The sequence below is a fragment of the Onychostoma macrolepis genome, chromosome 03, assembly GCF_012432095.1.
Source record: "Onychostoma macrolepis isolate SWU-2019 chromosome 03, ASM1243209v1, whole genome shotgun sequence".
In the NCBI taxonomy this organism is placed as follows: domain Eukaryota; kingdom Metazoa; phylum Chordata; class Actinopteri; order Cypriniformes; family Cyprinidae; genus Onychostoma; species Onychostoma macrolepis.
Genome location: NC_081157.1, coordinates 28,652,917 through 28,679,332, shown reverse-complemented (window position 1 = coordinate 28,679,332; position 26,416 = coordinate 28,652,917). Strand labels below are relative to the sequence as shown.

The window sequence follows — 26,416 nt, the reverse complement described above, 5'->3', positions numbered from 1 at the left end:
AACCATTACATTTTCTATTGTATTTTGGGCAGGGTTCTATTGATTTTTTCAGCAGGGCACTAAATCAGTGAGTGAAAGGCTTTGCCTTGTAGCTACAATGTTAAAACGTAAGCGTAATACGTAAGAAAATGACAGCGCTAAAATACATGCATTAGCGGGTAAATTTGACCCGCGCGGCGGCTGGCACCCAATTTGGCCCGCTGCCCTACATATTTTTGTTGTTGTTGTTGTTGCCTGCCGAATGTACTAAAGTGATTATTTCCGAATTCGCCATTCAATAATATTGATTAAAAAAAAAAAACGAATTAAAATAATAAATCATGAATCGGTTAGTCTTGACTGGCATCGCGCTTCGCCTTCTTCGCATCCTTCTGAGTCCGCCAGAGGGATGCGACTCATGCGAGACTCGAGAATGGAGTGGAAACGATCAGGTGGAGCAGAGAGGCAAAACTGTCCTGTTCAGGACTTCAAGTGCTGACACTTTTTATTTAATAGACTAGTGTACTTTTGTTGTATTGTAGTTTTGCATTTGTTTACCTATTTAAACATTAGACTGCTAGCAAATGTTAGCAATAGCAGTCAATTAATTACTGCAAAATTACCAACAGGACATAATTACTATTGTGAAGAGTAGGAATTTAGCAGACAAATATTCACATCGTTTTATAACAGGTTTAGAGGGAGCTAAGGCAGACAACATCACAACGAAAATTAACATGGTTACTATAGTTAAACCATGGTAACCACAAATTAACAATGGTTTTACACTATATAGTTCACCATGGTATTTGTAGTAAAACTCTGGTTATACAATTGGTAATCAGTCTGCCAAAAACAAACAAACAACAAAAAAAAAACATGGTTACTTTTACCATAGGCCTAATAATACCATGGTTAATTTTCCTTATAGCACAAAACATGACCCATGATAATGCAAAAACATGTTCAGTGTTAAGATTTTTTCTATAAAGATATATTCAGGATGTAGCTATTATTGAATCAATTTTGACATTTAGGTAAGATAAAACAATAACATAATGGTCCTAATGTAATACTTATTTTTTTCTAAAATAAAAGTATACTATGTGCAAACAAATTATAATAATATGGTTGTTTTGCAACAAGGAGATGTTGATGAAAAAAAGTAAACATACACATAAGAGAGATGTCAGGGAAAATGAAGAGACTAAAAAGGAAAATGGAAGTTCAAGTGATAACCTTGAATTATTTTGCACGGCATCAGCCTAGGAATTTAAACTTGATGATGATGGTCATACAAAAAATATTGTTGTCCGTGGTTTCACATTTTGTTATGGGTTTATGGGATGGCCTGGATGAGTGTGAGATTTCCCGGCCTGAAATTTTGTCCAAGTCCGCCCCTGGTATAAATGCTCCGTTTTTTGATCTGGTTTTATCTAAATAATTTTTAAAAACATTGGATTGTAAATTACATAATTTTAGTAAAAGTCAATGACTGGGAGACTTGAATGTTTTGTTGAAAATCTGTTATGTACATTTGAAAAACAGCCATGGCTAAAATTGACCCCATGGCGGTTCTAGTGTTAAGTGAAGTGTTGTCTGTAAAGTGCACAATCAATATGAAATCTGTGATCTTAATTCATTCATTCATTCAATCATTCATTAATCTATCCATCTTACCAGGGCTATAGTTTGATGTTTGATAAGATTTTGAGATTTTACAATAAATGTATTATAATTTCTTTTGCCATAAAGAATAGTTGTTGTTGTTGTTTTTTTTTTTGCTGTTTGAGTGAATTCTGAAAAGAAAAAAAGAAAAATCCATTAAATATTCAATTGAAAGATTATGTCAGTTGCATTTTTTTTAGATGGTGAGAATATAAGATTCAATTACACTGAATCTGCCCCAGATGCAATTAAGTGCTTCTCTGTTTGTAAAGGTGTGAACCAAATGGTCCATACAATCTGAACATAAAAGGTGTTTCAGGAAGTTCCAATCCTTTACGTCTTGCAGCTATTTTGTGTATTGTGTCTGCATGTGGAGGTCCTACATGCCTGTACCTATTGTTTGTGACACATTTGTCTAAACTGACTTTAGTAAATCTTGAGAAATTCTAGTGTGACAAGTAGCCCCTCTCTCCCCTACGGACCAAAGCGGTGGATTGCTTTTCACAAAACACTGTGCCATATCTAAACATTTAGCAATACTGTGATTATTTTGCACATATTTTAATCCTTTCACTTCTGAAAGTCAACTATGTAAATATAAAATACAAATTTATGTAGAAAATGGAAATGATTTGAACAATATAAAGTCTATAATAAGCATCAAACGTACAAAACAAGCTCAAAAAGATTTGTTTACCAAATTTTATACTGGCATTAGTAAATGTTGCAGGTAGGATGAACACATCCACATAGGAAATCTGGCCACAGAGCATATTTCTGGTTGTACGGTGCCTTTCGGAGGCATCTGGCTGCTTCCCTGTCACATCGGCAGAGGATTTTCGCACATCTGTCATTAAGCGTATCTGCGTTGAAGACATAAACTTAAATTGTTGGCTGTGTAAAATGAGTAGTTTGCATACAGAGTGAAGGAAACCATGCATTATGCCTCTTCAACAATATACTGAGTGTTTCCTATAGCACGTTATGCTGTTTACTGCAGGAACAAGATCTTAAAATATCTTGTGGCTTGCTTAAAAACACTGCCTCTTTTTAGCCTGAAGTCTCCCATCTGTTATAATACACACCCAGTATTACTACTACTTCCTGAAGCTGAAGGAAAAGACCAAACAAAACGTTCATAGTCATATTTTTCACTTTCCCTTTTAAGCTTTACAGACTTGTTCTGTTTCTTATTTTGACCCCAGGTTATTATAATGTATAAAGTGATTCTAAAAGAATATAAATATGCCAGTTTAATATCTAAATAAGACATCATACCGCAGTCAACCTCCTCTTCTTCGCATGTCCACTGATACCTGTCCGTTTTTGTCTGACAGCCTGCAAATTCTGCATCCCCATAACAGCAGTCATGTTTGTGGCAACACCTAAAGAAGAACAAATGCCCTTGCGATTATCTGTAATGAAATGGCACAGAGGACCTAGCCCAGTTCTGTCTGGTTTTGAATTGTTTTGTCATTATGTAACATATAATTCAAGTAGACTTGCAAAAATACAATGTGATCTCATACATGGAGGGCCGCTGAGAATGTTGGCCAGATAAACTGCTGACTTTGTAAGATTAGATTGAGCAATCCTTCTGTGGAATGTGGTGTAATAATATCAGCAGGTTTGTTTATTCATTTTCATCCCGTTGTCTACTTCCGAAGAGCTCTTTCACTGCGAATGGCGATATTGGTCTCTGCATCCTAAACTGAGGTTAAGGGGAATTGTAATTTTGTGTGTGGGAGAGCTGGGAGCAAGCCTTTTCTGGATGTCTGAGGGAATGCCACATAAATGGACTCACTTTGACCAAGATGCATGGAGTAAATTTAAGAAGAAAAAGGAATATTTGTTGCTTCCGTTACACAGAACTGCACAGATATTTTTAGGTAATTTTTAGGCTTACCAATCCGCTCTGTCTCTGGGCCACCCTTGACCCCCGAGACCACAGTAACATCCATACATCGCATAAGTTAAAGCTGATCGTCCCGTGCTGCACTTGATCACACCAGCTAGTTCCAGCAAACCCCTTTTGCTCCGCGAAGACCTCTGTGGCTGCAGGGAAGCCATACTGACTGAGAAGAGTCAAATGGTGAATTTGGTCAAGGCTTTTCATTGTGTATATATAACCAATTCTCTTTATATTTATTTGTTTACTAGACATTTAACATATTATGCTGCTCACTTTTAAACAATTTTGACACTTATAATGCTATGTTATCATTTTGGGATATTGTCTCATTTAGGTTATTGTAACTCTTACATTTAAGTCTCACGGAACAACCTCAAATCTATTGTCCAGAGTTTCCCAAGGAAAGAATAGGGCCTTTTTTCACCAATGTAGTGTCAGATTCCACTGATGAAGTGTTAGATTCCAGTTGTGTGGGTCTAAATGACTACTGCTTCGCACTTAGTCATAAGTAGGCTATATATTTTTTATGATTAGCTTGAATTATTCCGGTAATTCATCTGCGCTGTAAAAATTAATTTTCGAATATTTTGTACATTGTTATTTTCAAAAAATTCAAACTAAGATTATTTGAGTATGTTTTATCATTTCAGTCTTTCTACTTCAAAATATCATGTTTAATTTATTGTGTTACTTGTCATTTCTTTGTAATTTTTTGTGAAATTTCCTAGCAATTTCTAAGTGAAATTTTTCCAAAGGTAATTTTTCAGCCTACTTTTGCCCACTCTGCCTGTCTTACATAAAATAATAATAATAAATTAAAAAGCAAATAAATGTATTCAAAATCGTGAATTTAGATTTTAAAACATTAGAATTAATTGTTACAAGCTACTATGAGTAAATGCAAGCATTTTAAAAATACTAAATGCATTACTCAAAGTAGCTTTTAACAATTATTTTTATTTTAAATAAATAAATAATATAAATTAACTATAACCTACTATTCACACAAACAATACACTTCCAGTAGCACCCTAATCTTATTTAATTTAATAAAAATGTCGATGTGATATAAGAAAGAGTGAATAATTAAATGAGAAGTGAGCAGCCTCACCTGTAAATAGCAGGAATGTGTGATACAGCGCAGTCATTGTGCTCACAGGTAATAGTCCAGTCTCTGCTCAGTCTCGGATAAACAGACTTCCTCAGTGCTGGGCTTTATTTAGATACTGAGTAATCTCAGGACATCACTCCTACTGTAATCCTGCTCTCTCTCACTCCTGGAGGCTGCTGTTTCCTCAGGGTTAAAATTACGTTGAAAGTTAAGGTCTGGGAATGTTGGATAAATTATCCTCTCTGATGACTGGTTGGGTGTTCAGCTCGGAGTCAGGACCGCCCTATGATGGCTTGTTGGCTTTTCCATACAAACAGCTTGAGCTGGATCAGCTGCCAACTGGGAGGTCATGATTGAACACGCCAGCACGCTACTATTTGCTCTCTCCTGCATCTGTAAATGTTTCAAAAACTGATTTAGACTTTAGGGCCACACCGCAGTCTGGACTGGAACAATTCGGAAAATCTACACTGTAACATCCGTATGTTGTATTTTGCACTTTGTATACATGATTATCAGTATAACGCTTCTTCTGGAATGTTTGATTCTGATTGGTCAGTCAAGGCCTATTTCCTACGTAAATTGTGACCCTGGACCACAAAACCATAAGTAGCATGGATATATTCACAGCAATACATTGTATGGGTCAAAATGATTGATTTTTCTTTTATGCCAAAAATCATTAGGATATTAATTAAAGATAATGTTCCATGAAGATATTTTGTAAATTTCCTACCGTAATTATATCAAAATGTATTTATTTTATTTTATTTATTTATTTTTTTGCATTGCTAAGGACTTAATTTGGACAACTTTAAAGGCGAGTTTCTCAATATTTTTATATTTTTTGCACCCTCAGATTCAAGACATTCAAATAGGCTAGTCGTATCTCGGCCAAATTATTGTCCTATCCAAACCATAGGCTACATCAGGGGTGTCAGACGGCCGGAGCCCTGCAGAGTTTAGAGTTTAGCTGTGGCCCTTCAGTAAATTAGTTTGACACCCCTGGGCTACATCAATTGAGAGCTTATTTATTCATCTTTTTAGATGATGTATAAATCTCAATTTCCAAAAATTGACCCTTATGACCGGTTTTGTGGTCCAGAGTCACAATTATGCAGGTGTTTCTCTCCTCTTTCTTCTCACAAAAAAATAACCCCCTAAAAAAAAAAATAATAAAAAAAATAAGTCATTTAAAATTGTGCAAAGACAGATTCAATGTCCGTTTTATTGTTCGAGGTGGAAGTAGCTTAAAAATCTGTATAAAAAAAATAGACCACTGACTGTATTATTACGAAGAGATTTTTAGTTGTTGTTTTTTTTTGCAGGTGTTTTACCTGTATTTTGAATTTTGCATTACTTCAATATACATAGCAATAACAAAGTAATTTTATGTAATGTTATTTAACGTCAAATAAGACGCATTAATGAACTGATGTTTAATACACTGCTCAAATTCAGAACTTTGGAAAGAATATGCTCATTCTAATTATGTATAGTAACTTAATTGCAAATTAAATAAATGTTCAAGTACCATAAAGAACACACACACACACACACACACACACACACACACACACACACACACACACATACATACATACACATACATTTTATGTTTTGTATTGATTTAGCTAGTTAGCATGCCCCGTGTGTTTGAGAGGGCGCAGCTGCAGTTGAGTGTGTCTGTCTACAGAGGGCGCTGTAACCATCTTCAGCCGCTACATGACAAACTGAACAAGACGTCACGAAGATCACGTTGCCCAAAGAAGAGACTGGATTGACGAACACATGAAAACATTACTGATTGTACGGGGCACTCGCTTTCCTCTGAACACTGATCTATTTAAGGTGAGTGTTTTTTTTAGGCTGGTGACTTGTATATTTTTTGGCGTTCACGCGCCCGGGTGGCCACTGTTCGGGTGGGTGAGTAGGCAGGCAGAGGTGCGCGGTAAAAATGCTATCGTGCTAGTTTACCTAGCGACTGTTCACACAAGAGTTTGCATGACCAACCATTTGGCTAGCACACAAGATCTGCGTGTTCCTGGTTTCACGGATGAACAGGTCAGAGTCTCGGTGCCAGCCTTACAGTAAAAATGCCCGCTGGAGCTGTCCGTTCGTGAAAGCGTTTGGCTGTGTTTCAATAATGAGCGAGCTTTCTCTGTAGACTACAGTTAGTCGTCGAATGCGCTCCCGAACAAACCTTGTGGACCATTTTGAGGCAAAGCTAGTCTTTCTTCATTGCGGATGCTTTGAAACGCGGCTTTCTTTATGAACTATGTGAGAAGTTTCTCTGGCTACTTCGGTCCCTATGAGACGCCGCTTTTCTGTGAATTTCCTTGCCTACCGCCAAGGGGACTGCCTGAAGTGAAGGAAGTGTGTTGTTTTATACCGCATTCTTTTCTGGTTTTGCCGCGTATAGTCACAAATGTAATATAGCGTTGTCCGATATGCGAATGCATCGTTCGTTTGGGGCGGATGCTTTGAATTAATCGATTTGCAAAACCGAAAAGAACGATTTGTCGTTAAATCATTGAACTGAGAGTTGTGTTTTGGGCTTGTGATACGCCGAGAACCGATGGATGAGTTGATAGTGAGAACATTTCTAGAATAATCCAGATGTGTGATTTACATTTCAGCATTCTTTATGTTGTAAATTCAATATATTTAGTTTTAAGTTACTTTTTTAGGTTTCTCTAAGCTGTTAGAAACTAATAATTGATCAAATAAACAGTATTATCATTAGTGACCCTGGACCACAAAACCGGTCATAAGGGTCAATTTTTTGAAATTGAGATTTATACATCAGCAGAAAGCTGAATAAATAAGCTTTCCATTGATGTATTGTTTGTTAGGGTAGGACAGTGTTTGGCCGAGATACAACTATCTGAAAATCTGAGGGTGCAAATAAATACCTAAAAAAATACGAGAAAATCGCCTTTAAAGTTGTCCAAATAAAGTTCTTAGCAATGCATATTACTAATCAAAAATTAAGTTTTGATATATGCACAGTAGGTAACTTACAAAACATCTTAATGGAACATGATCTTCACTTAATATCCTAAGTATTTTGTCATAAAAGAAAAATCAATGATTTTGACCCATACAGTGTATTGTTGGCTATTGCTACAAATATGCCCGTGCTACTTAAGACTGCTTTTGTGGTCCAGGGTCACACGTGTATTTGAGCGTATAATAATATGTCACGGTTCTACGTCATCATTCAGTCGCCGAATCGATTCTTTGAAACAAACTCTTCTGAAGAATCACTTTGCGCAAGTAATAGTCGAGCATCCCCTCACTGATGAGAAAACAGAGCTTTTTTTGAACAAAGAACAGAACTTTTCCTATTTCACTATAAGACATGTCAATATGTGATGCTTAGGAAAATGTGTTAAATCAATTTATCTGTCTGATTTCTGTATATATTTATATAAATCATAGGTGTTGACCACAGTCACGTCCTGCACACGTATGGGAAGATGTCAGCCACAGGCCAGGACCGAAGCAGCCGGTGGCAGGACATTCAGGAGGGCTTGCAGTTCATTCAGTAAGTGTTCAGTGTGTAAACCTGTGAGCATCGGCAAGTTTCGATCATGGAGACGACTACAGTGGCTTCAGATTGTGTTATAGAGGGAAAAAGAGAGAAATGGTTTCAGGCTGACTTCATCCACTGTTTTATTTCTGTCCTATCAAAAGAATTTGGTTGTGGTTCAAACACTTTCTAGAATGCAAATTACACACAGCTTTATCACCCGTCCTCACTAATTCATGACAATGTTGTTTCTCTGCAAATCTGTCATTGCACATGTTCTTTGCACCTGCATTGAAATGGTTTCAGATTGTTTTCTTAATCTTCTACTTAATCGTAGGTCTACCCTGCCTTTTCCTGGCAGTCAAGAGCAGTATGAGGTATGTGGTTTCCACTCGCAATCAATCCAGCACTGATTGCAGTTGTACATTTAGATGTTTATATTTTGCACTGATTCGTTCCTCTAGGTGTTCATCCAGAGTTTGGTGAGGAATCTGTTTGGCGAGGGTAATGATGTGTTCCTTGAAGGCGAATGGGCGCGATCTGTTGAATTATACACAGAGGCCTTAAACATAGCAGAGTATGCAGAATCAGAGGACATCCTCGTCTCTCAAAACCTGAAAGAGAAGCTTCATGCGAACCGTGCTGCATCTTACTTGAACATTGTAAGAATACGCTTTCATATGGACATGCAACTTTTATTCAGCAAGGATGTTAAATTGATCAAAAATGACAGCAAAGGCATTTATAATGTTACAAAACAATTCTATTTCAAATGTTGTTCTTTTCAACTTTCTATTCATTGAAGAATCCTAAAAACAGTTTCACCATCTTATTGATAACAATAAAAATGTTCCTTGAGCAGCAAATCGGCATTAAGGACTGCGTTCCACACTGAGCATGAGGCGAATCGCAGACGAGCGGTTTTTTCACACCGTGCGTGAAACGATTGTTCGCCTTCTGCTAATTCACTCCTGCATGCTAGGTGGCGCTGACCAACAATGTATTTTTCCTCAGATATGTATCTTGTATATGGATTTAACATCGTCTGCGACAACAACATCTCGGCATCCATATTCTTTGTCTGTTGCTTGAAAGTCCTCTACTTCAGTGTTTTTAGGCTCGTGCTCAATACAGTTTTTAACAGCTTTTAGCACCACTGCGTCAACCTTTTGAGTAACAACAGTTGCTCTGGCCACGGGATGTGATGCTCAAATTAGTGATCGGCCGATGTTGTTTTTTTTTTAAACCGATACCAATTATTTGCATGTTTATGTGCCCGGTAACCGATATGCAGAACCGATATTTATTTACTGTTACAAAGTAAATAAATGACTGACTGAAGTAAGTCCATACTTTACTTGGCTTTTTCCTCCTTTCGGTCATCTTTTAAAAAAGAAAAGAAAAGTGCAGTCTTTCATGTTAAATTTAATCTTCATATTACAACAGTAAAAAAACATTTTATTTATTTATTTGCATATTAACAATAAGCAAAATGTAGAAAGTCTGATGTTTTCAACTGGAGAAAATAAATAAAGGACAGGACTCATATCAAATTCATTTTAAACTATAGTTTTAGGTTTACAAGCTGAAATGCCTGCTAACGGCGCGGTTTATCTATGCATTTACACAGAACTATATTCAAACTGCGATCGCTTGCGGAGATAATAAATAATTAATTTTCCAGAGAGATGAATTTTAGATGTTTATTAGTTAAATAATGGTTATATAGGCTAGTAAATGTTAATATAATTAAGGGTGTTTTAAACAAGTGAATCTTGTTAAAAGTAACATGCAGTGGCCGTGCTGGAGCATTTCCTGAGCATCAACGGCTGAGTGAACAGCAATATGAAAGCGGCTTCACGAGACTAATGATGAGCAAATACAACAGAGAGAGAATTAAATTCAACATGCGCTTCACTCATGGCTGCATATTATTTAATTCAGGCAAAGCTACATCTTTATTGGGACAGAATGATGGATCATCTTACATGACTCTAGCTCAAATCTTATTGGACGTCTTGTGTTTTCGCTTTGCGAAACCGAAAATATTCGTCGGACTGGTTCGAAAAAAAACATTTGCATTTTTGGTGCATGAATGTTCGAGGTCTATGCGCAAGCATCCATAGGAATCTGTTGTTTTATTACAGCATGTAATCGCGTCCGATATTCGTTTCGCTTTTCACGCTCCGTGTGGAAAGGCCTTTAGACTGATTTTTGAAGGATCATGTGACACTGAAGACAGGAGTAAGGATGCTGAAAATTCAGCTTTGTCATAACAGGAATAAATTACACTTTAATATACAATATAATAGAAGACTTGATATTTTAAAGTGCAATTATCACAGTAGTTACTGTATCATTGATCAAATAAATACAGCCTTGCTAAGCATAATAGTTATTTCAAAAATATGCAAAGCTAAAACTGTTGAATGGAAGTGTACAAGCAAGCAGTGATTTTCCATGCAGTGTTTGATGACTGCTTATGCTGCAAAGTTAATTGTCCCAGTCGGTTTTTTAATTCACAGTAATGTGTTTGTGGTTATTGATGCAGGGACTGCATGATCAAGCCCTAGAGGACTCTGAAAAAGCTCTTCAACTCAATGAAAGCAACTACAGAGCACTTTACCGGAAAGCTCAATGTCTAAAAGAAATGGGAAGACATCAAGAGGCTTATGAGGTGGTTGCTAAATGCTCCATGGCAGTGCCTCAGGTCAGAGCACTTTACTCTTGGGTTTTAATCAAGCCTTTTTACATTACTTGGTTCTTCATGTTTCATTTACCTTGCAGGATACTCATGTGATTGAAATGACCCAGGAGCTTGCCAGAATGTTGGGACTGAAAATCCGTAAGGCTTATGTCAGAAGCAAGGTATAAAAAAAAATAAAAATAGGAGTGTGTCTACTTTATAGCTAGTTTGGGGAAAAGTATTTAGTTAGAATAATCGGTTATAATTGTACCAGGGAAAATAAAGCTCATAATCCATATTTATTTCTCTCTGATCAGACTTCTTTTCCTTTTTTTTTAAATTTTTTTTTTTATTTTTTCTGAAATCAGCCTGCCTTAAATGTTTTGCCCGGTTCAAGTCTATCAGGAGCGGTTAATGATAAGGTAAGTTGGTGTGTGTGTGTGTGTGTGTGTGTGTGTTTAAAATAATTAATTTCAGCAACCCTACTGAGCTACTTAATTTCCCAACAGCATTCTCACAGCTCTTCCTCTGTGGAGGATATTGAAATGGGTAAGTCAGTGTATACCTACCATTAGTAATGTTTACTACTGGTCAAAATTTTGGGTCAGTTAAGATCTTATTTTAGGAATTATTATTATTTTTTTTTTTAATTCAGCAAGAATACACCAAATTTATCAAGTGACAGTAAAAACATTTATAATGTTACAAAATAATTTTTTTTTTTTAATAAACTGCCCTTTTTTATTCTATTTCTCAAAAATATCAAAAAATATTCTGAAAGTGATAAAGTTTTTTTATAAATATTATAATATAGTTAAAAATAGTAAGCGGCACAAATGTTTTCACAACTGATTTCTGAAGGATGACACTGAAGTCTGGAAAAATGTCTGCTTTACCATCACAGGAAGAAAACACACTTTACAATATTTTCAAAAAAAGACAATATTTTCAAATAGAAAATGGTTAATTTAAATACTAATAATATCTAACAATATTGCAGTTTTTGCTGTATATTTAATCACATAAATACAGCCTTGGTGAGCATAAGAGACTCCTTTAAGCAACAACAACAAAAAATCTTACGGACCCTGAAATATTGAACGGTAGTGTGTATATAATACATAATTTTTTTTTTTTTTTAAATTCAGCTTAGCAATGCCTCCTTGTCTCCATAGAAGTGGGCCAGTCTATGCAGGGCATGGGTGACCCGGTACAAGTCAGTATGCCATTGTGTTCTACAGTAAGTGAGAAGGAAGAAGTAGAGTCCAAGCCTCTTGTTGGTGTTGTCTCACCTCCGGTAGTCCCGGTTGAGTCCCATAATCCAGAGCCTGTTCCCATGCCCATACATATGCCCCTGGTTAACGGAACCAGGCCCAATGACTCTTACACAGTACCAGACACCCGCTTGGACTATGATACAGATATTATCGGGGATGATCTAGACGAGCTGTTGGACAGAGCAAGTCCTCCCGAGTCTTCTTTGGTAAGCTTGAGAAGAGCCACATTTCTGCTTTTGTTTAGAGTACGTACAAGACATGTTAATGTTTGTCTCTTTTTTTTTTTTTTCCCACCCAGGATATTCCCACAGTGGATGGACCTATTCCTTTACCGACCAGTATTGCTGCCAGTAGTTCAATACAGAGTTCTTTGCTCATGCCTTCCCACCTGGGCCATCCGTTTTTGAGTATGGCTCCACAGTGCACAGTAAATTTGCCTGCACCGTATCACAAGCCAATTTCATCGTATTCTCTTGGTCTGGACACATTTTCATCACCCTGGATTCATTGGATAGTTTGTCAATTTCAGATTCTCCGACAGGTGCGTTGCTCATCATGGCTTCTTAGTAAGTAGGATCTTAATCCCAAAGTATATTTTGATGATTTTTTTTTTTTTTTTTATATATACGTACACTAGGTTCTGCATAAAGTGCATGTGACGCAATAGTAGTACATATGCAGCCAAATTTTTTGCTCTAATTTTGTCCATTAGTGTGGCAACACTGGCCCTGCCTTCTCTTTTGCAATATAAAAAAGAAACCATAACAAACTACTGGAGATGCAACAATAGACACCTGTGTTGAAATCTAGTATAAAATACGACATACACTTGTTGCTTAAAACCTCTAGAGGGAAAAAGTGCAGACATTGGATAAAGACGAAACCTTGTAGTGTATATGTGTCGAGCGCCTCTCCACATGTTATCAAATGGATTGTATGCTAAAAAGGCTTATTACATGTTAAAAACACATACAGTACAAGTAGTTGTATCAATACAGAAGTATACTTTGGGCTTTGGTCATCTCAACGTATTTGCATCCAGGATCCAGAATTAGTCATTTGCCTCGCCAAAAAATGCTGAGTGAATTAAGATAATTTACCAGCCATAAATATTAGAGATCAACCGATATATCGATTTACCGATATTTAAGCATTTTACCATAATTGGATATCGGTTTTGTAATATCGGAGTCACAAACGCCGCCATCTTGTGGGTGTTTTGAGAATTGCGCACAGGATCACCATTGCAATGCGTCTGAGGGGAGGGGAGACAACAACAACGGCGTGCAGGTACTTGATTTGCTGTAGTTAGTAAACTTTATTTAACATAACAGCCATTAATGCACAAATTAGATGTATTACATAATAATACCTGCCTGATATGCAGTTTATGCAGCTTGGCTCTAAGAAATAGAGACGAACTCACGGAGTCACGTAAGATAATCTGTCAGTCTGTCCCAATAAAGACTTAACTTTGCCTGAATTAAATATGCAGCCATGAATGAGTGCATGTTGGAAATAAAAGCGCTGAATTTAATTCGCGCTCTGTTGTATTTGCTCATCATTAGTCTCGTGAAGCCGCTTTCATTTTGCTGCTCACTCAGCGGTTGATGCTCAGGAAATGCTCCAGCACGGCCACTGCATGTTACTTTTAACAAGATTCACTTGTTTAAAACACGCTAAATGATATTAATATTTACTATATAACCATTATTTCACTAATACACATCTAAATAAATACATCTCTATGGAAAGTAAATATTTATCTCCGCGAGCGATCGCAATTTGAGTAGGCTATAGTTCTGTGTAAATAGATAAACCGCACTGTCAGCAGGCATTTCATAATCTAAAATGACAAAAACATATTAATAATTCTGATATAACATACCAGTTGAGAAATGCAATAAAATACAATGTTTTGTTTGTTATATTTCAATATTCCAGAGAATATTATCCAGTGAATTATTCTTCACTCTTTAGCCTATTAAACAGCTTACAAACCTAAAACTAGTTCAAAATGAAGTTATGACTGCTGTCCATTTATTTATTTTCTCCATTTGAAAACATTAGAGATTCTACATTTTGCTTATTGTTAATATCAGTGTTGCCGCTGATGCTTTTTATAAATAAAATGTTTTTATTGTTGTAATATGAAGATTAAATTTAATATGAAAGACATTTGTTACCCAGCAATGTTACGTTATTGAGCATGTTTCCTGGTGTATTTGTGATGAATGGCATGGGACATTGGTTCTCATTCACTAATAATTGCATGGATTATTCTGTATTTGTACGTACATGAATTTGTTCTTATAGGGGTCATGAACTGAGAAACCAAAATTTCCTTGAACTTTTTACATATAAGAGGTCGTTGTACTATAAAAACATGAAAGTTTCAGAACTCAATTTCATAAAGATTGAAACTAAAAGACAATGCTGCTGTGCGGACTTTATTGGATCCGACAGTAATGTAGCAACACACAAGTGCAAGTAACGTTTCATTACATGGTCACTATTGCTTTGTCTGTTATTACAGATCATTTTGATATGTACTGAGTATTTATATGTTTTTGACCTAAATCACATTAGCTTGTTATCTATGAGGATGAATGTACACTGTCAAACATACGCAGCTGTTAGTCAATACTTCCGAGTCTACAATCTGCCACGCCTATTCAAACAGAGCATTCTGATGAGGGGGTTAAAAACAGGACAGAAAATAGCTTATTACTTTTTTCTAAATGCTTCTTGATGTAGAAATCTTGATATCATTATAAGTGGACCTCTGAGAACAGTAAAAACCAAACAAAGGCAGTTCATGACCCCTTTAACATCGTTCTGATGTTAGTAAATTTGAAGTGTTCTGAATGACCGGCCACGTGCAGGAGGGTCATTTGCATAAAACGTACCCAATCTCTATATAAAGCAGAGGTGTCACACTCAGTTCCTGGAGGGCCGGAGCCCTGCAGAGTTGCAACACTAATTAAACGTACCTGATCCAGCTAATCAATTCTTTCAGGCCTATTTGAAAACTAGATGGTTTGCGTGTTGGAGCAGGGTTGGAACAAAACTCTGCAGGGCCGCGGCCCTCCAGGAACTGAGTTTGACACCCCTGATCTAAAGGATTTTCCGCACACGCTTTCGTTACAGCCTTTCGTCACTCTCGTCAAACATGCCACTAATAGTAGATGTGCTCTTGTTTCCATCTCAGAATAAAACATTCTAAAAAATAATTGCGACTTTCTCACAATTAACTATTTTTTTTTTTTAACTCAGAATTGCGAGATGTGAACAGAGTAAGTGCTTTTTGTGTACATATGGTTTCAGTTGTTCCTATATTTTTTTTCCATAAATTTTATTACGAGATTTTTTAATCGTGATTTTGTTCTTAATCATTTGTACACAAATTTGTGTGTACGCAAGCTTAGTGAATGAGACCCATTGTGTCATTCACTGAAATTAATAATGTATTAGCCTATATTGTATATCCCATGTAGTGGGGTGTGTGTGTGTGTGTGTTTTAAAGTTAGTCATCAAAAATTATATTTATTCCCATTTAACTCTTAACAAAGGTTCATTTGGGACCCTGCTGCCACTGTTTCCTTTGCTCATTTCTGTTTTCCCATTTGTTTTTTAATTCCTTATGGACCAGATAAACCTTTTAGCCAACATCATTTTATGCCGGTAAGGGTTCATTTACATCAATATGATAAACATTTTCCCAAACGTTCAGCTGTGCTCTTTGGTTAATCTCAGTTATTTGCTCTTTCAGCTGAGTAATAGCGACATGTCAGTGCCAACCATTCCACCCATAGGCATGGGTTTCAGCACATCCGATGGGACATTTGTGCAGGATTATCCACCGCAGTTAGACCTTGCCAAGAACCCACTTGCTGATACCCATGAATTTAAACAGGCCTGTTCCTTATGCTACATTAAAACTGGTAAGCGGCAGTCATGCAAGAGTGTTGCTAGGCAGCGTTTCCAGTGTATGACCTTTTTAAAGATGCAAACACAGAGGTTTTGCATTAGGTTCTTCATCACCTGATTGTATTTACAGGCCTTGGAGTGCTGGATTACATTTACCATCCAGAGGACCACAAATGCAAAAAAGATTTGCTTTTGGGAAGAACCAAACATTCTGAACTTCCAACATGGAAACTTATTCGCCCAAGACCCACTAAAAACCAGTACATGGGGCCTTATTATATTTGCAAAGGTAATTGCAGTGATCTCCTTTGAGGCTTTATTTGACAGTTTCATAGATTATGTACTAATACTCAAATTCTGCTTTATAGATGTGGCGATTGGACAAGATTGCCGGTATCTTGGTCATTGTACCTTTGCTTACTGCCAAGAGGAAATTGACGTGTGGACGCTAGAACGCAAAGGCTTCATCTGCAGAGAAAATCTGTGTGATCCTTATGGATCTAAACCGAAGATCAATTTGACTGTGCCCAAAATCTTACAGGAGCACCATGGGATATTTTTGTTCCTCTGTGAGGTAAAACGTGCCATTGTTTGAATGGCTTGCTTATTGTAGCCATGACTAACTAATCCATGATACACCTGGGGCCCGTTCTTCTTAAGTCGCTAACTCCGTTAGATGGATTTGATTGTTGACGATTTGCTGTGATCTTGGATTGTTTGGTTCTTCGAAGCTCATCCCGAAGTTGCTGTCATAGCAACAGGTCCGTAAGCTTAAACCTGCTCAGGAGCAGGCTTATTTCATGTAAACCGGATTAGATCACATCTTTTTAAGCAGAATTGATACTTAAAATCTGTCCCAGCCACTGCTACTTTTACAAGTACCCTACCGATCCAGGGACAATAATTTTAAATGATCATAATCAAAAAATTTATTTGAAGATAATATAATGTTGTGTAGTCTATAGGCTAATACACATAGTCCGGTTTACTCATTGAAAGAATTATTCGTCATAATTGTATTAGAGTCTTGCACACATGCTATACAGAGAATGTAGTCGTGCATTCATTTGAGTGATGACAGCTACTATGGCAGTGAAAGTTTGATGGAGCGCAGGAGATGCAGATAACGTGATCTTGACCCTTAAGAAACTTTAATTAATGCTGTCACGTAACAAATCTGTTTAAAAGATAACATTGAATGAATTGCTAATTACAACATTGAAATAAAAATGTAAAGCCTCTACAAATACTAGAAATCGTGAATATAAATAATTGGGAATGATGAATAAAATAACATTTCATTTATCTATTATAACATTATTTTTGTTTTGTTCGCTTGGCAGTTTCCTTATAAAAATCCAGAAATTTGGATTTTGGATGAAAGTTTTTCGTCAGGTGTATTCTTTTTATATTTTTTTTAATTGTATGATGTCTTGCTGCCAGCCAGTCGCTGCATTGCTGATTGTGGCTTCGAGTATCTATACATAGCCCATTTTAAATCAACCCGTGAATGCGTAATTATTTCAGATAACTTAATCCAGCCACACTAATCATCAACGACAGGTGTGTTCGAAGAACCAAATTAGCCAGATCCTGATTAGCGTGATGATATTATCTTGGATGTGTGATTTGATCTGGGATGTAATAAGCTAAGTACGAAGAACGGGCCCCTGGAGGTCAGCTGACCAAAATAAATCAAATTTATGATTAGCCCTTTTTCCTGTTGGAGATTTTAAAGCAGCTGACACCTCATTTCATCATTGAACTGGAATGACCGGTTTTCGAACGAATGGATTTTTAGTTTCTGTTTGTTTTTCGTCATTGCGGAAATTTGCATTGGTTTAAAGAAGCTGTACAAATACCTAACATGTGTGACTTGGTCTGTAGGTGTGCTTTGATCACAAACCCAGAATAATCAGCAAAACCAATAAGGACAACCCAAATCTATGCTCTCACCCAGTGACAAAGCATGCGTTTGAGGAAAAGAAGTAAGCATCTCTTCTTATGAAGACATGTCCAGACACTAAATGTGCAGATTCATGCTTTGCAGTGAATGCCGTTGGTCTGAATTAATGACTTAATCTTACCAGATAAGGGCTGGGCAATATATTCAGTGTCTTTTTGTTAGACCATTAAATTTCCCAAAGTTTGTCACTAGGTCAACTTCGCACCCGCACCTTGTTGTGACTTGTTTGAGAGTTGGTTACACTTGATTTTAAGGTGTCCTTGTTACAGTCTAATTATACATTGATTTAAGTACTGAGTAATATTAATTAACTTCATGCGTTAGGATTAGGGTTTGGCTTAGGGTTACTTGCATGTAATTATGCATAATTTATTGTTGTTATAATGGTAAGTGCATGGAACGTGTTTAACAAGGACATCTTAAAATAAAGTGTTACTTGAGTCTTACGACATGATTACAGTAGTCAACTTTTGAATTGGATCAAAAAAGTTCATCAAAGTTGTCCAGAGACAAGATTTTGGTTTTAGGACGACTTTGATCCACTTCAAATGTTGACTACTGTATTTTCAGCACACTCTGTCAGTGAATTAATACGTTATCGTTACATACAAATCTATTACTACATTTTAAGCATTTAAAATGTGATTATTTTTAAGTGATGGTTTCGGAGCAAATGCACTACAACATATACACTCAAATATGCAGTTTAGCAGTCTTTATTTTTATTTGGTCTGTTTTTGTATAATGCCTTCTAGAGAGCCATGTAGTGATAAGTTTAAATAAGTTTTTTTTTTTTGTCTGTATTGCCTGGCCCTAGGTTAGACTTTTTTTATTTATTTATTTATTTTTTCTTAAAGCAATGTAGCATTAACACTCAATTTTATTTATTTATTTTTCCCTCAGGTGCCTTGTACACTATTTAAGGGACAAAACTGTCAGGTACTCCAAAATCCGTCCATACTTCCCTCATTGCCAGATGGATCTGTGTAGGCATGAGGTGCGGTATGGCTGCCAGAGAGAAGATTTCTGCTTTTACGCCCACAGCCTCATCGAGCTCAAAGTATGGATGATGCAGAGTGAACAAGGTGAGCTGCAGCTCGAGACTCATGAATTGTCCGACATGAAGGCTGACAGGAAACGCTGACTGTTGTGTTGGTTTGTTTCAGGTATCACACATGAAGGTATTGTCCAGGAGTCACAGAAATATTGGAATATGGATGCTGCTGTTCATGCTCAGGTAGATTTTATATGTAAGGAATAATTGACTTCGGTCCGTTGAATTATTAGAAAAATAATGCACACCCGAGGTGGTGATGCGGTCACGACGCAAGCGGAGTTACACCTCGGGTGTGCATTATTTTTCTAATAATTCAACGGACCGAAGTCAATTATTCCACTTATACTACGGTTGCCACACCTCAAGACATCGATCAGATGATATATTTCAAGGCATTCGTCCAGTACTTCTACTTAAATCGCTATTGTGAGTAGGATTATTTCTTCCGCATCTCATCCAGCGCCTCTGTTGCTAATTACAAAACGTCATTTTAAACCTAGTAACAGAGGCTTGAGCCGTTGATAACAGATTAATGCAGTTAATACAGTTAATAACTAAGTTATGAGAGAGAGAGAGAGAGAGAGAGATTACTGTGCGTCTCTCAATAGTGTTCGGCAGCAATGTCTCTATAGTTATAGTGAAACTTAGTTCCTTTTGTTCACGAACAGCGCCCTTGTTGTTCCCTCGCTTGTGAGAAGTCATGTAGTTTTTAAGTCGTTTACTGATAAAATCGTCAGAGTAGCGCTAACAACATTAGCCCGATGTATGCTAGTGTGTGCAAACTGTAACTGTTCTGTATGTGAGGGAGAGAGAGCGGGAGAGAGAGAGTATGTGCTTTCCGTACATGATAAAGCGTAATTTTGTGGCAAAAACATGGACATGATCTGCCGTTTTTATCATATTGTTTACTATATTTATTTATTTGGCCAGTGTCGTTGTGGGTCTTGGTTATTTTGCTGTTGTAAGACCTTTGAAATAACAGAAATCATTTGGCGAAGTGATATGGTCATGTAATGCGGTCAAGAGCTGCCTGGAACTACATTCGCCGTGCGTTTCCCTGAAAATAATTGCACACCTTAGAACGTTCGGCAGCCAATCAGATTCAAGCATTCAACGGCCCCATAGTATAAATGCATACTAATAGATGGTATATACCTGTGAGAGATGTCTTATGATGTGCTTGTGCCTATCCCATAGGAGCTCCCACCGGCCCTGCGACGATTTGGACCAGCTAACCTGAAGTTGCAGTTTGTATGTGCTCAGTGTTGGAGGAACGGCCAAGTCATCGAGCCAGACAAAAACAAGAAGTACTGCAGTGCAAAGGCCCGGCATCCGTGAGTCCAGCTCATTTTATCCAAAAATGGAAATTCTGTCGTCATTTACTCTTGTATCAAACCCACACAAGTTTCCTTCGTGGAACACTAAAGGAGAAATGATCATGAAAGTGAATAGAAGAACGTGAATCCCCTTTCATTTTATAGGTAAAAATGGCTAGTACATTCTTCAAAAACGTTCCTTTGTTTCATGGAAGAAATAAAGTCATACAGTTTGAGTACATTTTGACAGATTTTTTTGGGTGAACTTCCTTTAATTCACAATACTGCAATTTTAAGTTCAATATTCTGCTAACATCTCATCATGTGTCACTTTCTGTGGACCAGCTGGTCTAAAGAGAGACGGGTGGTTCTGGTTAGCTCTATTGAACGGAAAAAGTGGACTACAGTTCGACCTCTCCCAACCAAAAAGCCTATTCCTGCTCAGTTTGAAGTAGGTGTAATTTTTTTTCATGCTAAAAAAAAAAAAAAATTGTCTGTTTTCAAAATGAACATAAATTGATGGTTTTTAAATACTGTCACTGTCTCTTGAATTAATGTTATTCCTGAATGTTTGCAGATTTGTATGCATGTGGCAGCTGGAAAAAAGTGTCAGTACATTGGAAACTGCTCATTTGCTCACAGCACAGAGGAGAGAGATCTGTGGACTTTCATGAAAGATAACAATAGTAAGCTCACTACACATTTAAATGCATTACAGCCATTTAGGGACAATATATACATTGTTCAATTTGATTATAGAATCGTTGTTCAGTGTTTAGGTTTTGTTTTAGCTTAGCTTTATTGGTCATTATTTTCAGATGATGACAAACAATAGAGTGAGCAGTATTGTGTACTTTGTTTAAAGTAATGTTTAACTAAAATATCATTATATCAACCAACAGTCCAATAACTGTAAGCTTATTCATACACTACGGTTCAAATCTGGGGTCAATAAGATTTTAAAATGTTTATGAAAGAAGTCTCTCATGGTCACCAAGGCTGCATTTATTTGATCAAAAATACAAAAAAAAAAAGGTAAAGTTGTGGAATATTATTGTTGTAGGGGAATGTACAGTTCCACGGACCCCTGGTCTTCATTCAACTGAATAAAAATAGTTTGCAGTTTCATCAGCAGAAGTCAGCTTCAATACTTGTGAGGAGTTCGTAGGTCGCTCTTCATACACTCTCAATGCAACAGTAATTATACTCTAACAGAGGTGCCTAGCTAAGTTATGACTTGGGTAAAAAGAATACTGATTGGTTAAATCGTAGAAAAGCGTGCAAAATCTTAACAGATGTACATAAAGTTCAAAGCCTATATCTGAAGGTTATTTAGGTGACGGGCGATTAGAGTTGTATATGTTCCACCCATGCGTGGTGACGGAAGATGTCCATATGCATATTCCATCCTGGGTGCTGTTTACGAATCTTCCTGGAGACCAGTTCTCACACACCTACACACACACACCTACACACACACCCATTCAAGGCTGGGTTGTTCAAACCCAATCTGTAATCAGGAACTTACCCCAAACATCCTGATATGAAGTGCTTTTTCTCAGCTAGAGGTTTCAGAAAACTTTCTTCATCATTTTCTAAAGTTTAAAAATATTAAAAATATACTAAATGCTTTAATTGTAAATTGGTCATGTAGATGAGAGGCCCTAATGACCTTTGTGACCTAACTGTCATAGTAAGTCAGAAGAATAAATGTGTGTTTTAATGTGTTGGGTGCTTTTCTCAAACCAAGGAGAGAGAGCACATTTCAGTGGGAGACATGTGCTTCTACACTATTCAAGCTTTACATGGGGAAACTCCTTCAAATCATTTAATGTTACGACGAATAATATTAATCACCAACTTAATAAACCACTCGAAAGGATCTATATTATAGCAGCAATGGATTCCAGAATCCACCCCTTCATTACAATTTTCAGTTTTAATTTTATATTCAACTTTATTCTTGTGATAGTAAAGCTGTATTTTCAGCATCATTACTCCAGTCTTCAGTGTCACATGATCCTTCAGAAATCATTTTAATATACTCATTTGCTGCTGAAGAAACATTTGTTATCACTCCTGAAAACAGTTAGTTTTAAAAACTACCTTTTCAATAATTTTTCAGAAGGGGCTTAATAATTGCAGTTTTCAAGGACTTTGGAAACATCCCAGAAAGAAGTGAGGCGTTCACCACTTCTAAGAGATCTGCTTCTAAACAGTTAAGCACACTTTTGAAAAAAGATGTGGGAAGTGTGTCAAGATAGCAGGTTGACGATTTAAGTTGCTGTACTATTTCTCCCAAAACTTTGCTATCAATTGCTTCAAAAATCAACACACACAAAATGGCTAGAATAGTATAAAAAACAAAAACCACAAGTCACACAGCCATACAGTTGAGACCCATCATAAAAACTGTTCAAACGTGATTTCGGCATGGCTTTGAACACATGTAGTGATTTGGCAGATCTAATGGCGAGGGAGAGCTCATTTCACAATTTTGGACTGGCTCTGGAGAAAGCTCTATCGCCCTTATATTTATATTCAATTTTGTTTTGAAAAACCAGTGGAAAATTAAGATGGATTAATTGATGGATCCTGGATGGCAAAACATGGGATTTCCAAATCCAGATTATTCTGATCCAGCTTTTTGAACACCTGGCCCTCAGTGCTGACAGATACTGATGTTGTGACTGATTTATCATGTAACCCTTGTGTTTGTGTTTGTGTATGTAGTTGCAGACATGGAGCAGCTGTATGAAATGTGGCTGCAGTCTCAGAAGCCGGGCTGGAGCGAGGAGAGTAGCAGCAGTGCCACCCGAGAGAACGGCAAACAGATTCACATGCCCACGGACTATGCTGAGGAAGTGGTATGGAAACTTGAGCAGCATTCATATTTCCACACATCATTATCACGCTCTTCTTACTCTGACACAACCTTGGTATATCTTAGAGTGTCCTGTACACATAGGCAAGGAAATTACAAATCGCTGACTGTCAAGGACGGCACACACACTCAGGGCTCTGTTTTATCTCATGTTTGCATGCTTTGTCTGTTCTGCTGCATCTCTCTATTTTCACTGTCTTGGACAGTTTGGTGTTTCAAGTTAAAATTGTTCCACTTAAAAATGCATCTCAGCCTCTGCAATGTGTTCCAGTGCATTGTGCTCCCTCTAGCTGTTTAAACACTAAACACGTTCTGCATGTAAAATTTATAAGGTAGAGTATAGTGAGTGAATATTAATTGCAAAATACAGATATTGCTTGGTAACCTTATTGTGTCGTACCTTAATAAATATTCACGAGTCATGTTAGTTCGCCAACTGATTAGCACACACAACATCTGTATTTCAGTGAGTTTGGCCTTCTGGGCCAAATGTCAAATAATGCAATTAATATTCATGAGCAAATCCTTCACCCAAAGAGGACTTTACAAGTAAATTACAGCATATAGTCTCTGAAAAAAACACAAGGTGGTTTGTGTGTGGGTTATTAATGCTTTATAATAATATGTATTAATACATTTAAAAACATTTGCTACATTATGTAGTACATAGCCATTTTAAATTGAAGTTTTCATCTATATTTGCATGTTAATTCATTTATAATCTTTTTAAGCATTTATATGAATGGTTTATTCTAAACATTTTTGTAAATATACATTATTCAAATTTGGGATCAGCAAGATTTTATAAAATGTCTCTATTTAGCAAGGACAAATTATTTGCTTTAATGTCACTTTTGATTGATTAATGTTACTACAGATTTGTCTGTCAAATAAATTCTGTTCTTTGGAACTTTCTATTCATCAAATAATCCTGGAAAAAAATGCATCATGGTTTCCACAAAAATATTGAGCAGCACAACAGTTTTCACCATTGATAAGATGTTTCTTGAGCAGCAAATCGGCATATTAGAATGATTTCTGAAAGATCATGTGACACTGAAGACTGGAGTAATGATGCTGAAAATTCAGCTTTAACATCACAGGAATAAACTACATTTGAACACTTATTCAAATAGAAAAGTTATTTTAAAAAAATTGATATTTCATAATATTACTATTTTACCATGATCAAAAACATTTAGCATGATATTGATATACGTATATATGTGTGTCTAATATAAATTAATTTAATTTAAAAAAGAAAAGTTAATTTGCAAAAACGAATAACTTGTTATCATGTTTTATTTTTTTTTTATTGTGCATTCCAATTAATCTCAATGAAACTGCAGTTGTTTTTTGACTAGGGTAAAAAATAACTAAAAACAGCTAACTAACACAAAAACATAAAACATGATTTTAAAAAATGTGATCTGTTTTTGTAAATAAACTGTGTATGTAGTAATTGTCTGCACCTTTTTACACACTTTCTTTTCTAAAAGTGACTTAAACATTCCTTTTCTGAAAGTGAATACATTCCTCAACTTCTAAATGTTGTTTCATCAGGCTGGCAACCATTGCTGGTTGTGTGGGAAGAACTGCAACAGTGATAAGCAGTGGCAGCAGCATATCACCTCTGAGAAGCACAAAGAACGAGTGTTCAACTCCGAGGACGATCAGAACTGCTGGCAGTATCGCTTCCCCACAGGAACCTTCAAAGTTTGCGAACGGTCAGTCTAACACCACTCATATCACATTAACCGTTAACGGCCGTCGCTGACAGACTGGTTTCTACTCGCTCCAGGTTCCTCAAGGGCACCTGCACGGAGGAGGAACTTTGTAAGCTGGCACACGGAGATGAGGAGCTGAAGGAATGGAAGGACAGAAGAGAATTCCTTTTGATGAAACTTGCCAAAGCCACAAAAGATCACTTGATAGCACCAAACGATAATGACTTTGGCAAATATAGTTTTCTGCTTAAAGATATTAAGTAATGTTTTAATTAATCTGAATCTGTTAATGCAGGGTGTTTTGGAACTATGATGTCTTGAGTTCAGTATTGAATCGGGCGAGCGTGGTGTGGCTCTCCAGAGGAGGAGGAGGACATCCTCCTTCTGGGTTTTCACGGAAAGCACAGAGCTGGCCTTGTGTTCAGAGTAATCACGGCTTTGTTGCTTTTATCACTGGTTAAAAATAAACGCACCATCGCCTTTTATGTTTCTTTTATTAAATAGCACACAGCGGATCACCTTTCAGGAGCTGGATTTTGCTCTTGAAACCCAAAGCAGAAGGCAAGAAATAGCGCATCTGAGATTCCCTTGTCAAATTCCCGCTTTATTTTTTTTTTCCCCTCCTTAACCGCGGTTTGTTTTGGAATGTTGAGTTCGGAATCTCTGTTATTTTACATCCGCACCGAATTACTTTACTATGTTGTGTGGTTGCTGTGTTATTGCCTTGGTATTACATATGGATCGACATAAACAATAAAGTCGTATTCTTTTCAGTGTCTGTAGTTCCTGAAAGCAAAACGGCAAGGGAAGTAATACCATAACAGTGTATTTATGAAAATTGATAACAGAAATTGGCATGCTGTGGCGAATTATGTCAAGACGTGTTTTATCCACTAGAGGGAGACGGAATAAGCGATAACCTGCCAGCTGCACTTCTGTATCTTAATAAATGCTTTATGGGCTGGATCTGCTGTGCATTCCCTGTAATAAATATTTCATTTTATTTCAACTTAAATGCTTGTTTGATCTAATGAAACTGATGTATGTTAGTGTCTTTTTTAAATTCTATTCAGCAAGTGTGTTTAGTTAAAGCAGTAAAATGACAGTAAAGACACTTATGATGGTACTATTGATTTCTATTTGTTTCAAATAAATGCTGTTCTTGAGCAGCAAATCAGCATATCAGAATGGTTTCTGAAGATCATGTGACCCTGGAGACTGTAGTAATGATGCTGAAATTTCAGCTTTGCCTCACAGGAATAAAATAAATTTTAATATATATTCAAATAAGAATTTACTTCTAACTGTAATATTTCACGTTTTTCTTAAATCAAAAAAATAAGGTCTTGGTGAGCATTTTTTTTTTTC

General features: G+C 36.7%; 2 protein-coding genes across 2 annotated transcripts; one reads left to right on the top strand and one right to left on the bottom strand.

Annotated features, from left to right (window-relative positions):
• Nucleotides 1-1,653: 1,653 nt before the first annotated feature.
• On the bottom strand, nucleotides 1,654-5,123 carry pla2g10 (phospholipase A2 group X). Its single transcript, XM_058769115.1, has 5 exons — nucleotides 4,671-5,123; nucleotides 3,554-3,722; nucleotides 2,926-3,032; nucleotides 2,345-2,510; nucleotides 1,654-1,778 (listed from the first exon to the last, which is right to left on the bottom strand). The coding sequence occupies exons 1-4, from the start codon at nucleotides 4,705-4,707 to the stop codon at nucleotides 2,362-2,364; spliced, it is 462 nt and encodes a 153-aa protein (XP_058625098.1). The 5' UTR covers nucleotides 4,708-5,123; the 3' UTR covers nucleotides 1,654-1,778; nucleotides 2,345-2,361.
• A 1,455-nt stretch (nucleotides 5,124-6,578) lies between these two features.
• Nucleotides 6,579-26,230, top strand: zc3h7a (zinc finger CCCH-type containing 7A). Its single transcript, XM_058769113.1, is given in 24 exon segments — nucleotides 6,579-6,596; nucleotides 8,115-8,220; nucleotides 8,543-8,582; nucleotides 8,670-8,867; nucleotides 10,757-10,915; nucleotides 10,993-11,073; nucleotides 11,260-11,313; nucleotides 11,401-11,440; nucleotides 12,067-12,374; nucleotides 12,467-12,665; nucleotides 12,668-12,709; nucleotides 15,821-15,852; nucleotides 15,941-16,112; nucleotides 16,229-16,387; nucleotides 16,467-16,672; nucleotides 17,986-18,086; nucleotides 18,968-19,149; nucleotides 19,231-19,301; nucleotides 20,319-20,455; nucleotides 20,783-20,888; nucleotides 21,015-21,123; nucleotides 23,171-23,304; nucleotides 24,885-25,048; nucleotides 25,123-26,230. Coding segments are annotated over 23 exon segments (2,952 nt in total). The 5' UTR covers nucleotides 6,579-6,596; nucleotides 8,115-8,152; the 3' UTR covers nucleotides 25,313-26,230.
• The last annotated feature ends 186 nt before the right edge of the window (nucleotides 26,231-26,416 follow it).

Bases quoted from the DNA above. Each gene is read 5' to 3' on its own strand.
- pla2g10 (XM_058769115.1), bottom strand. From the start codon at position 4,707: ATGACTGCGCTGTATCACACATTCCTGCTATTTACAG. The intron at 3,723-4,670 runs GTGAGGCTGCTC...GACTCTTCTCAG, and splicing joins CACATTCCTGCTATTTACAG to TCAGTATGGCTTCCCTGCAG. The intron at 2,511-2,925 runs GTATGATGTCTT...TCTTCAACGCAG, and splicing joins AGAAGAGGAGGTTGACTGCG to ATACGCTTAATGACAGATGT.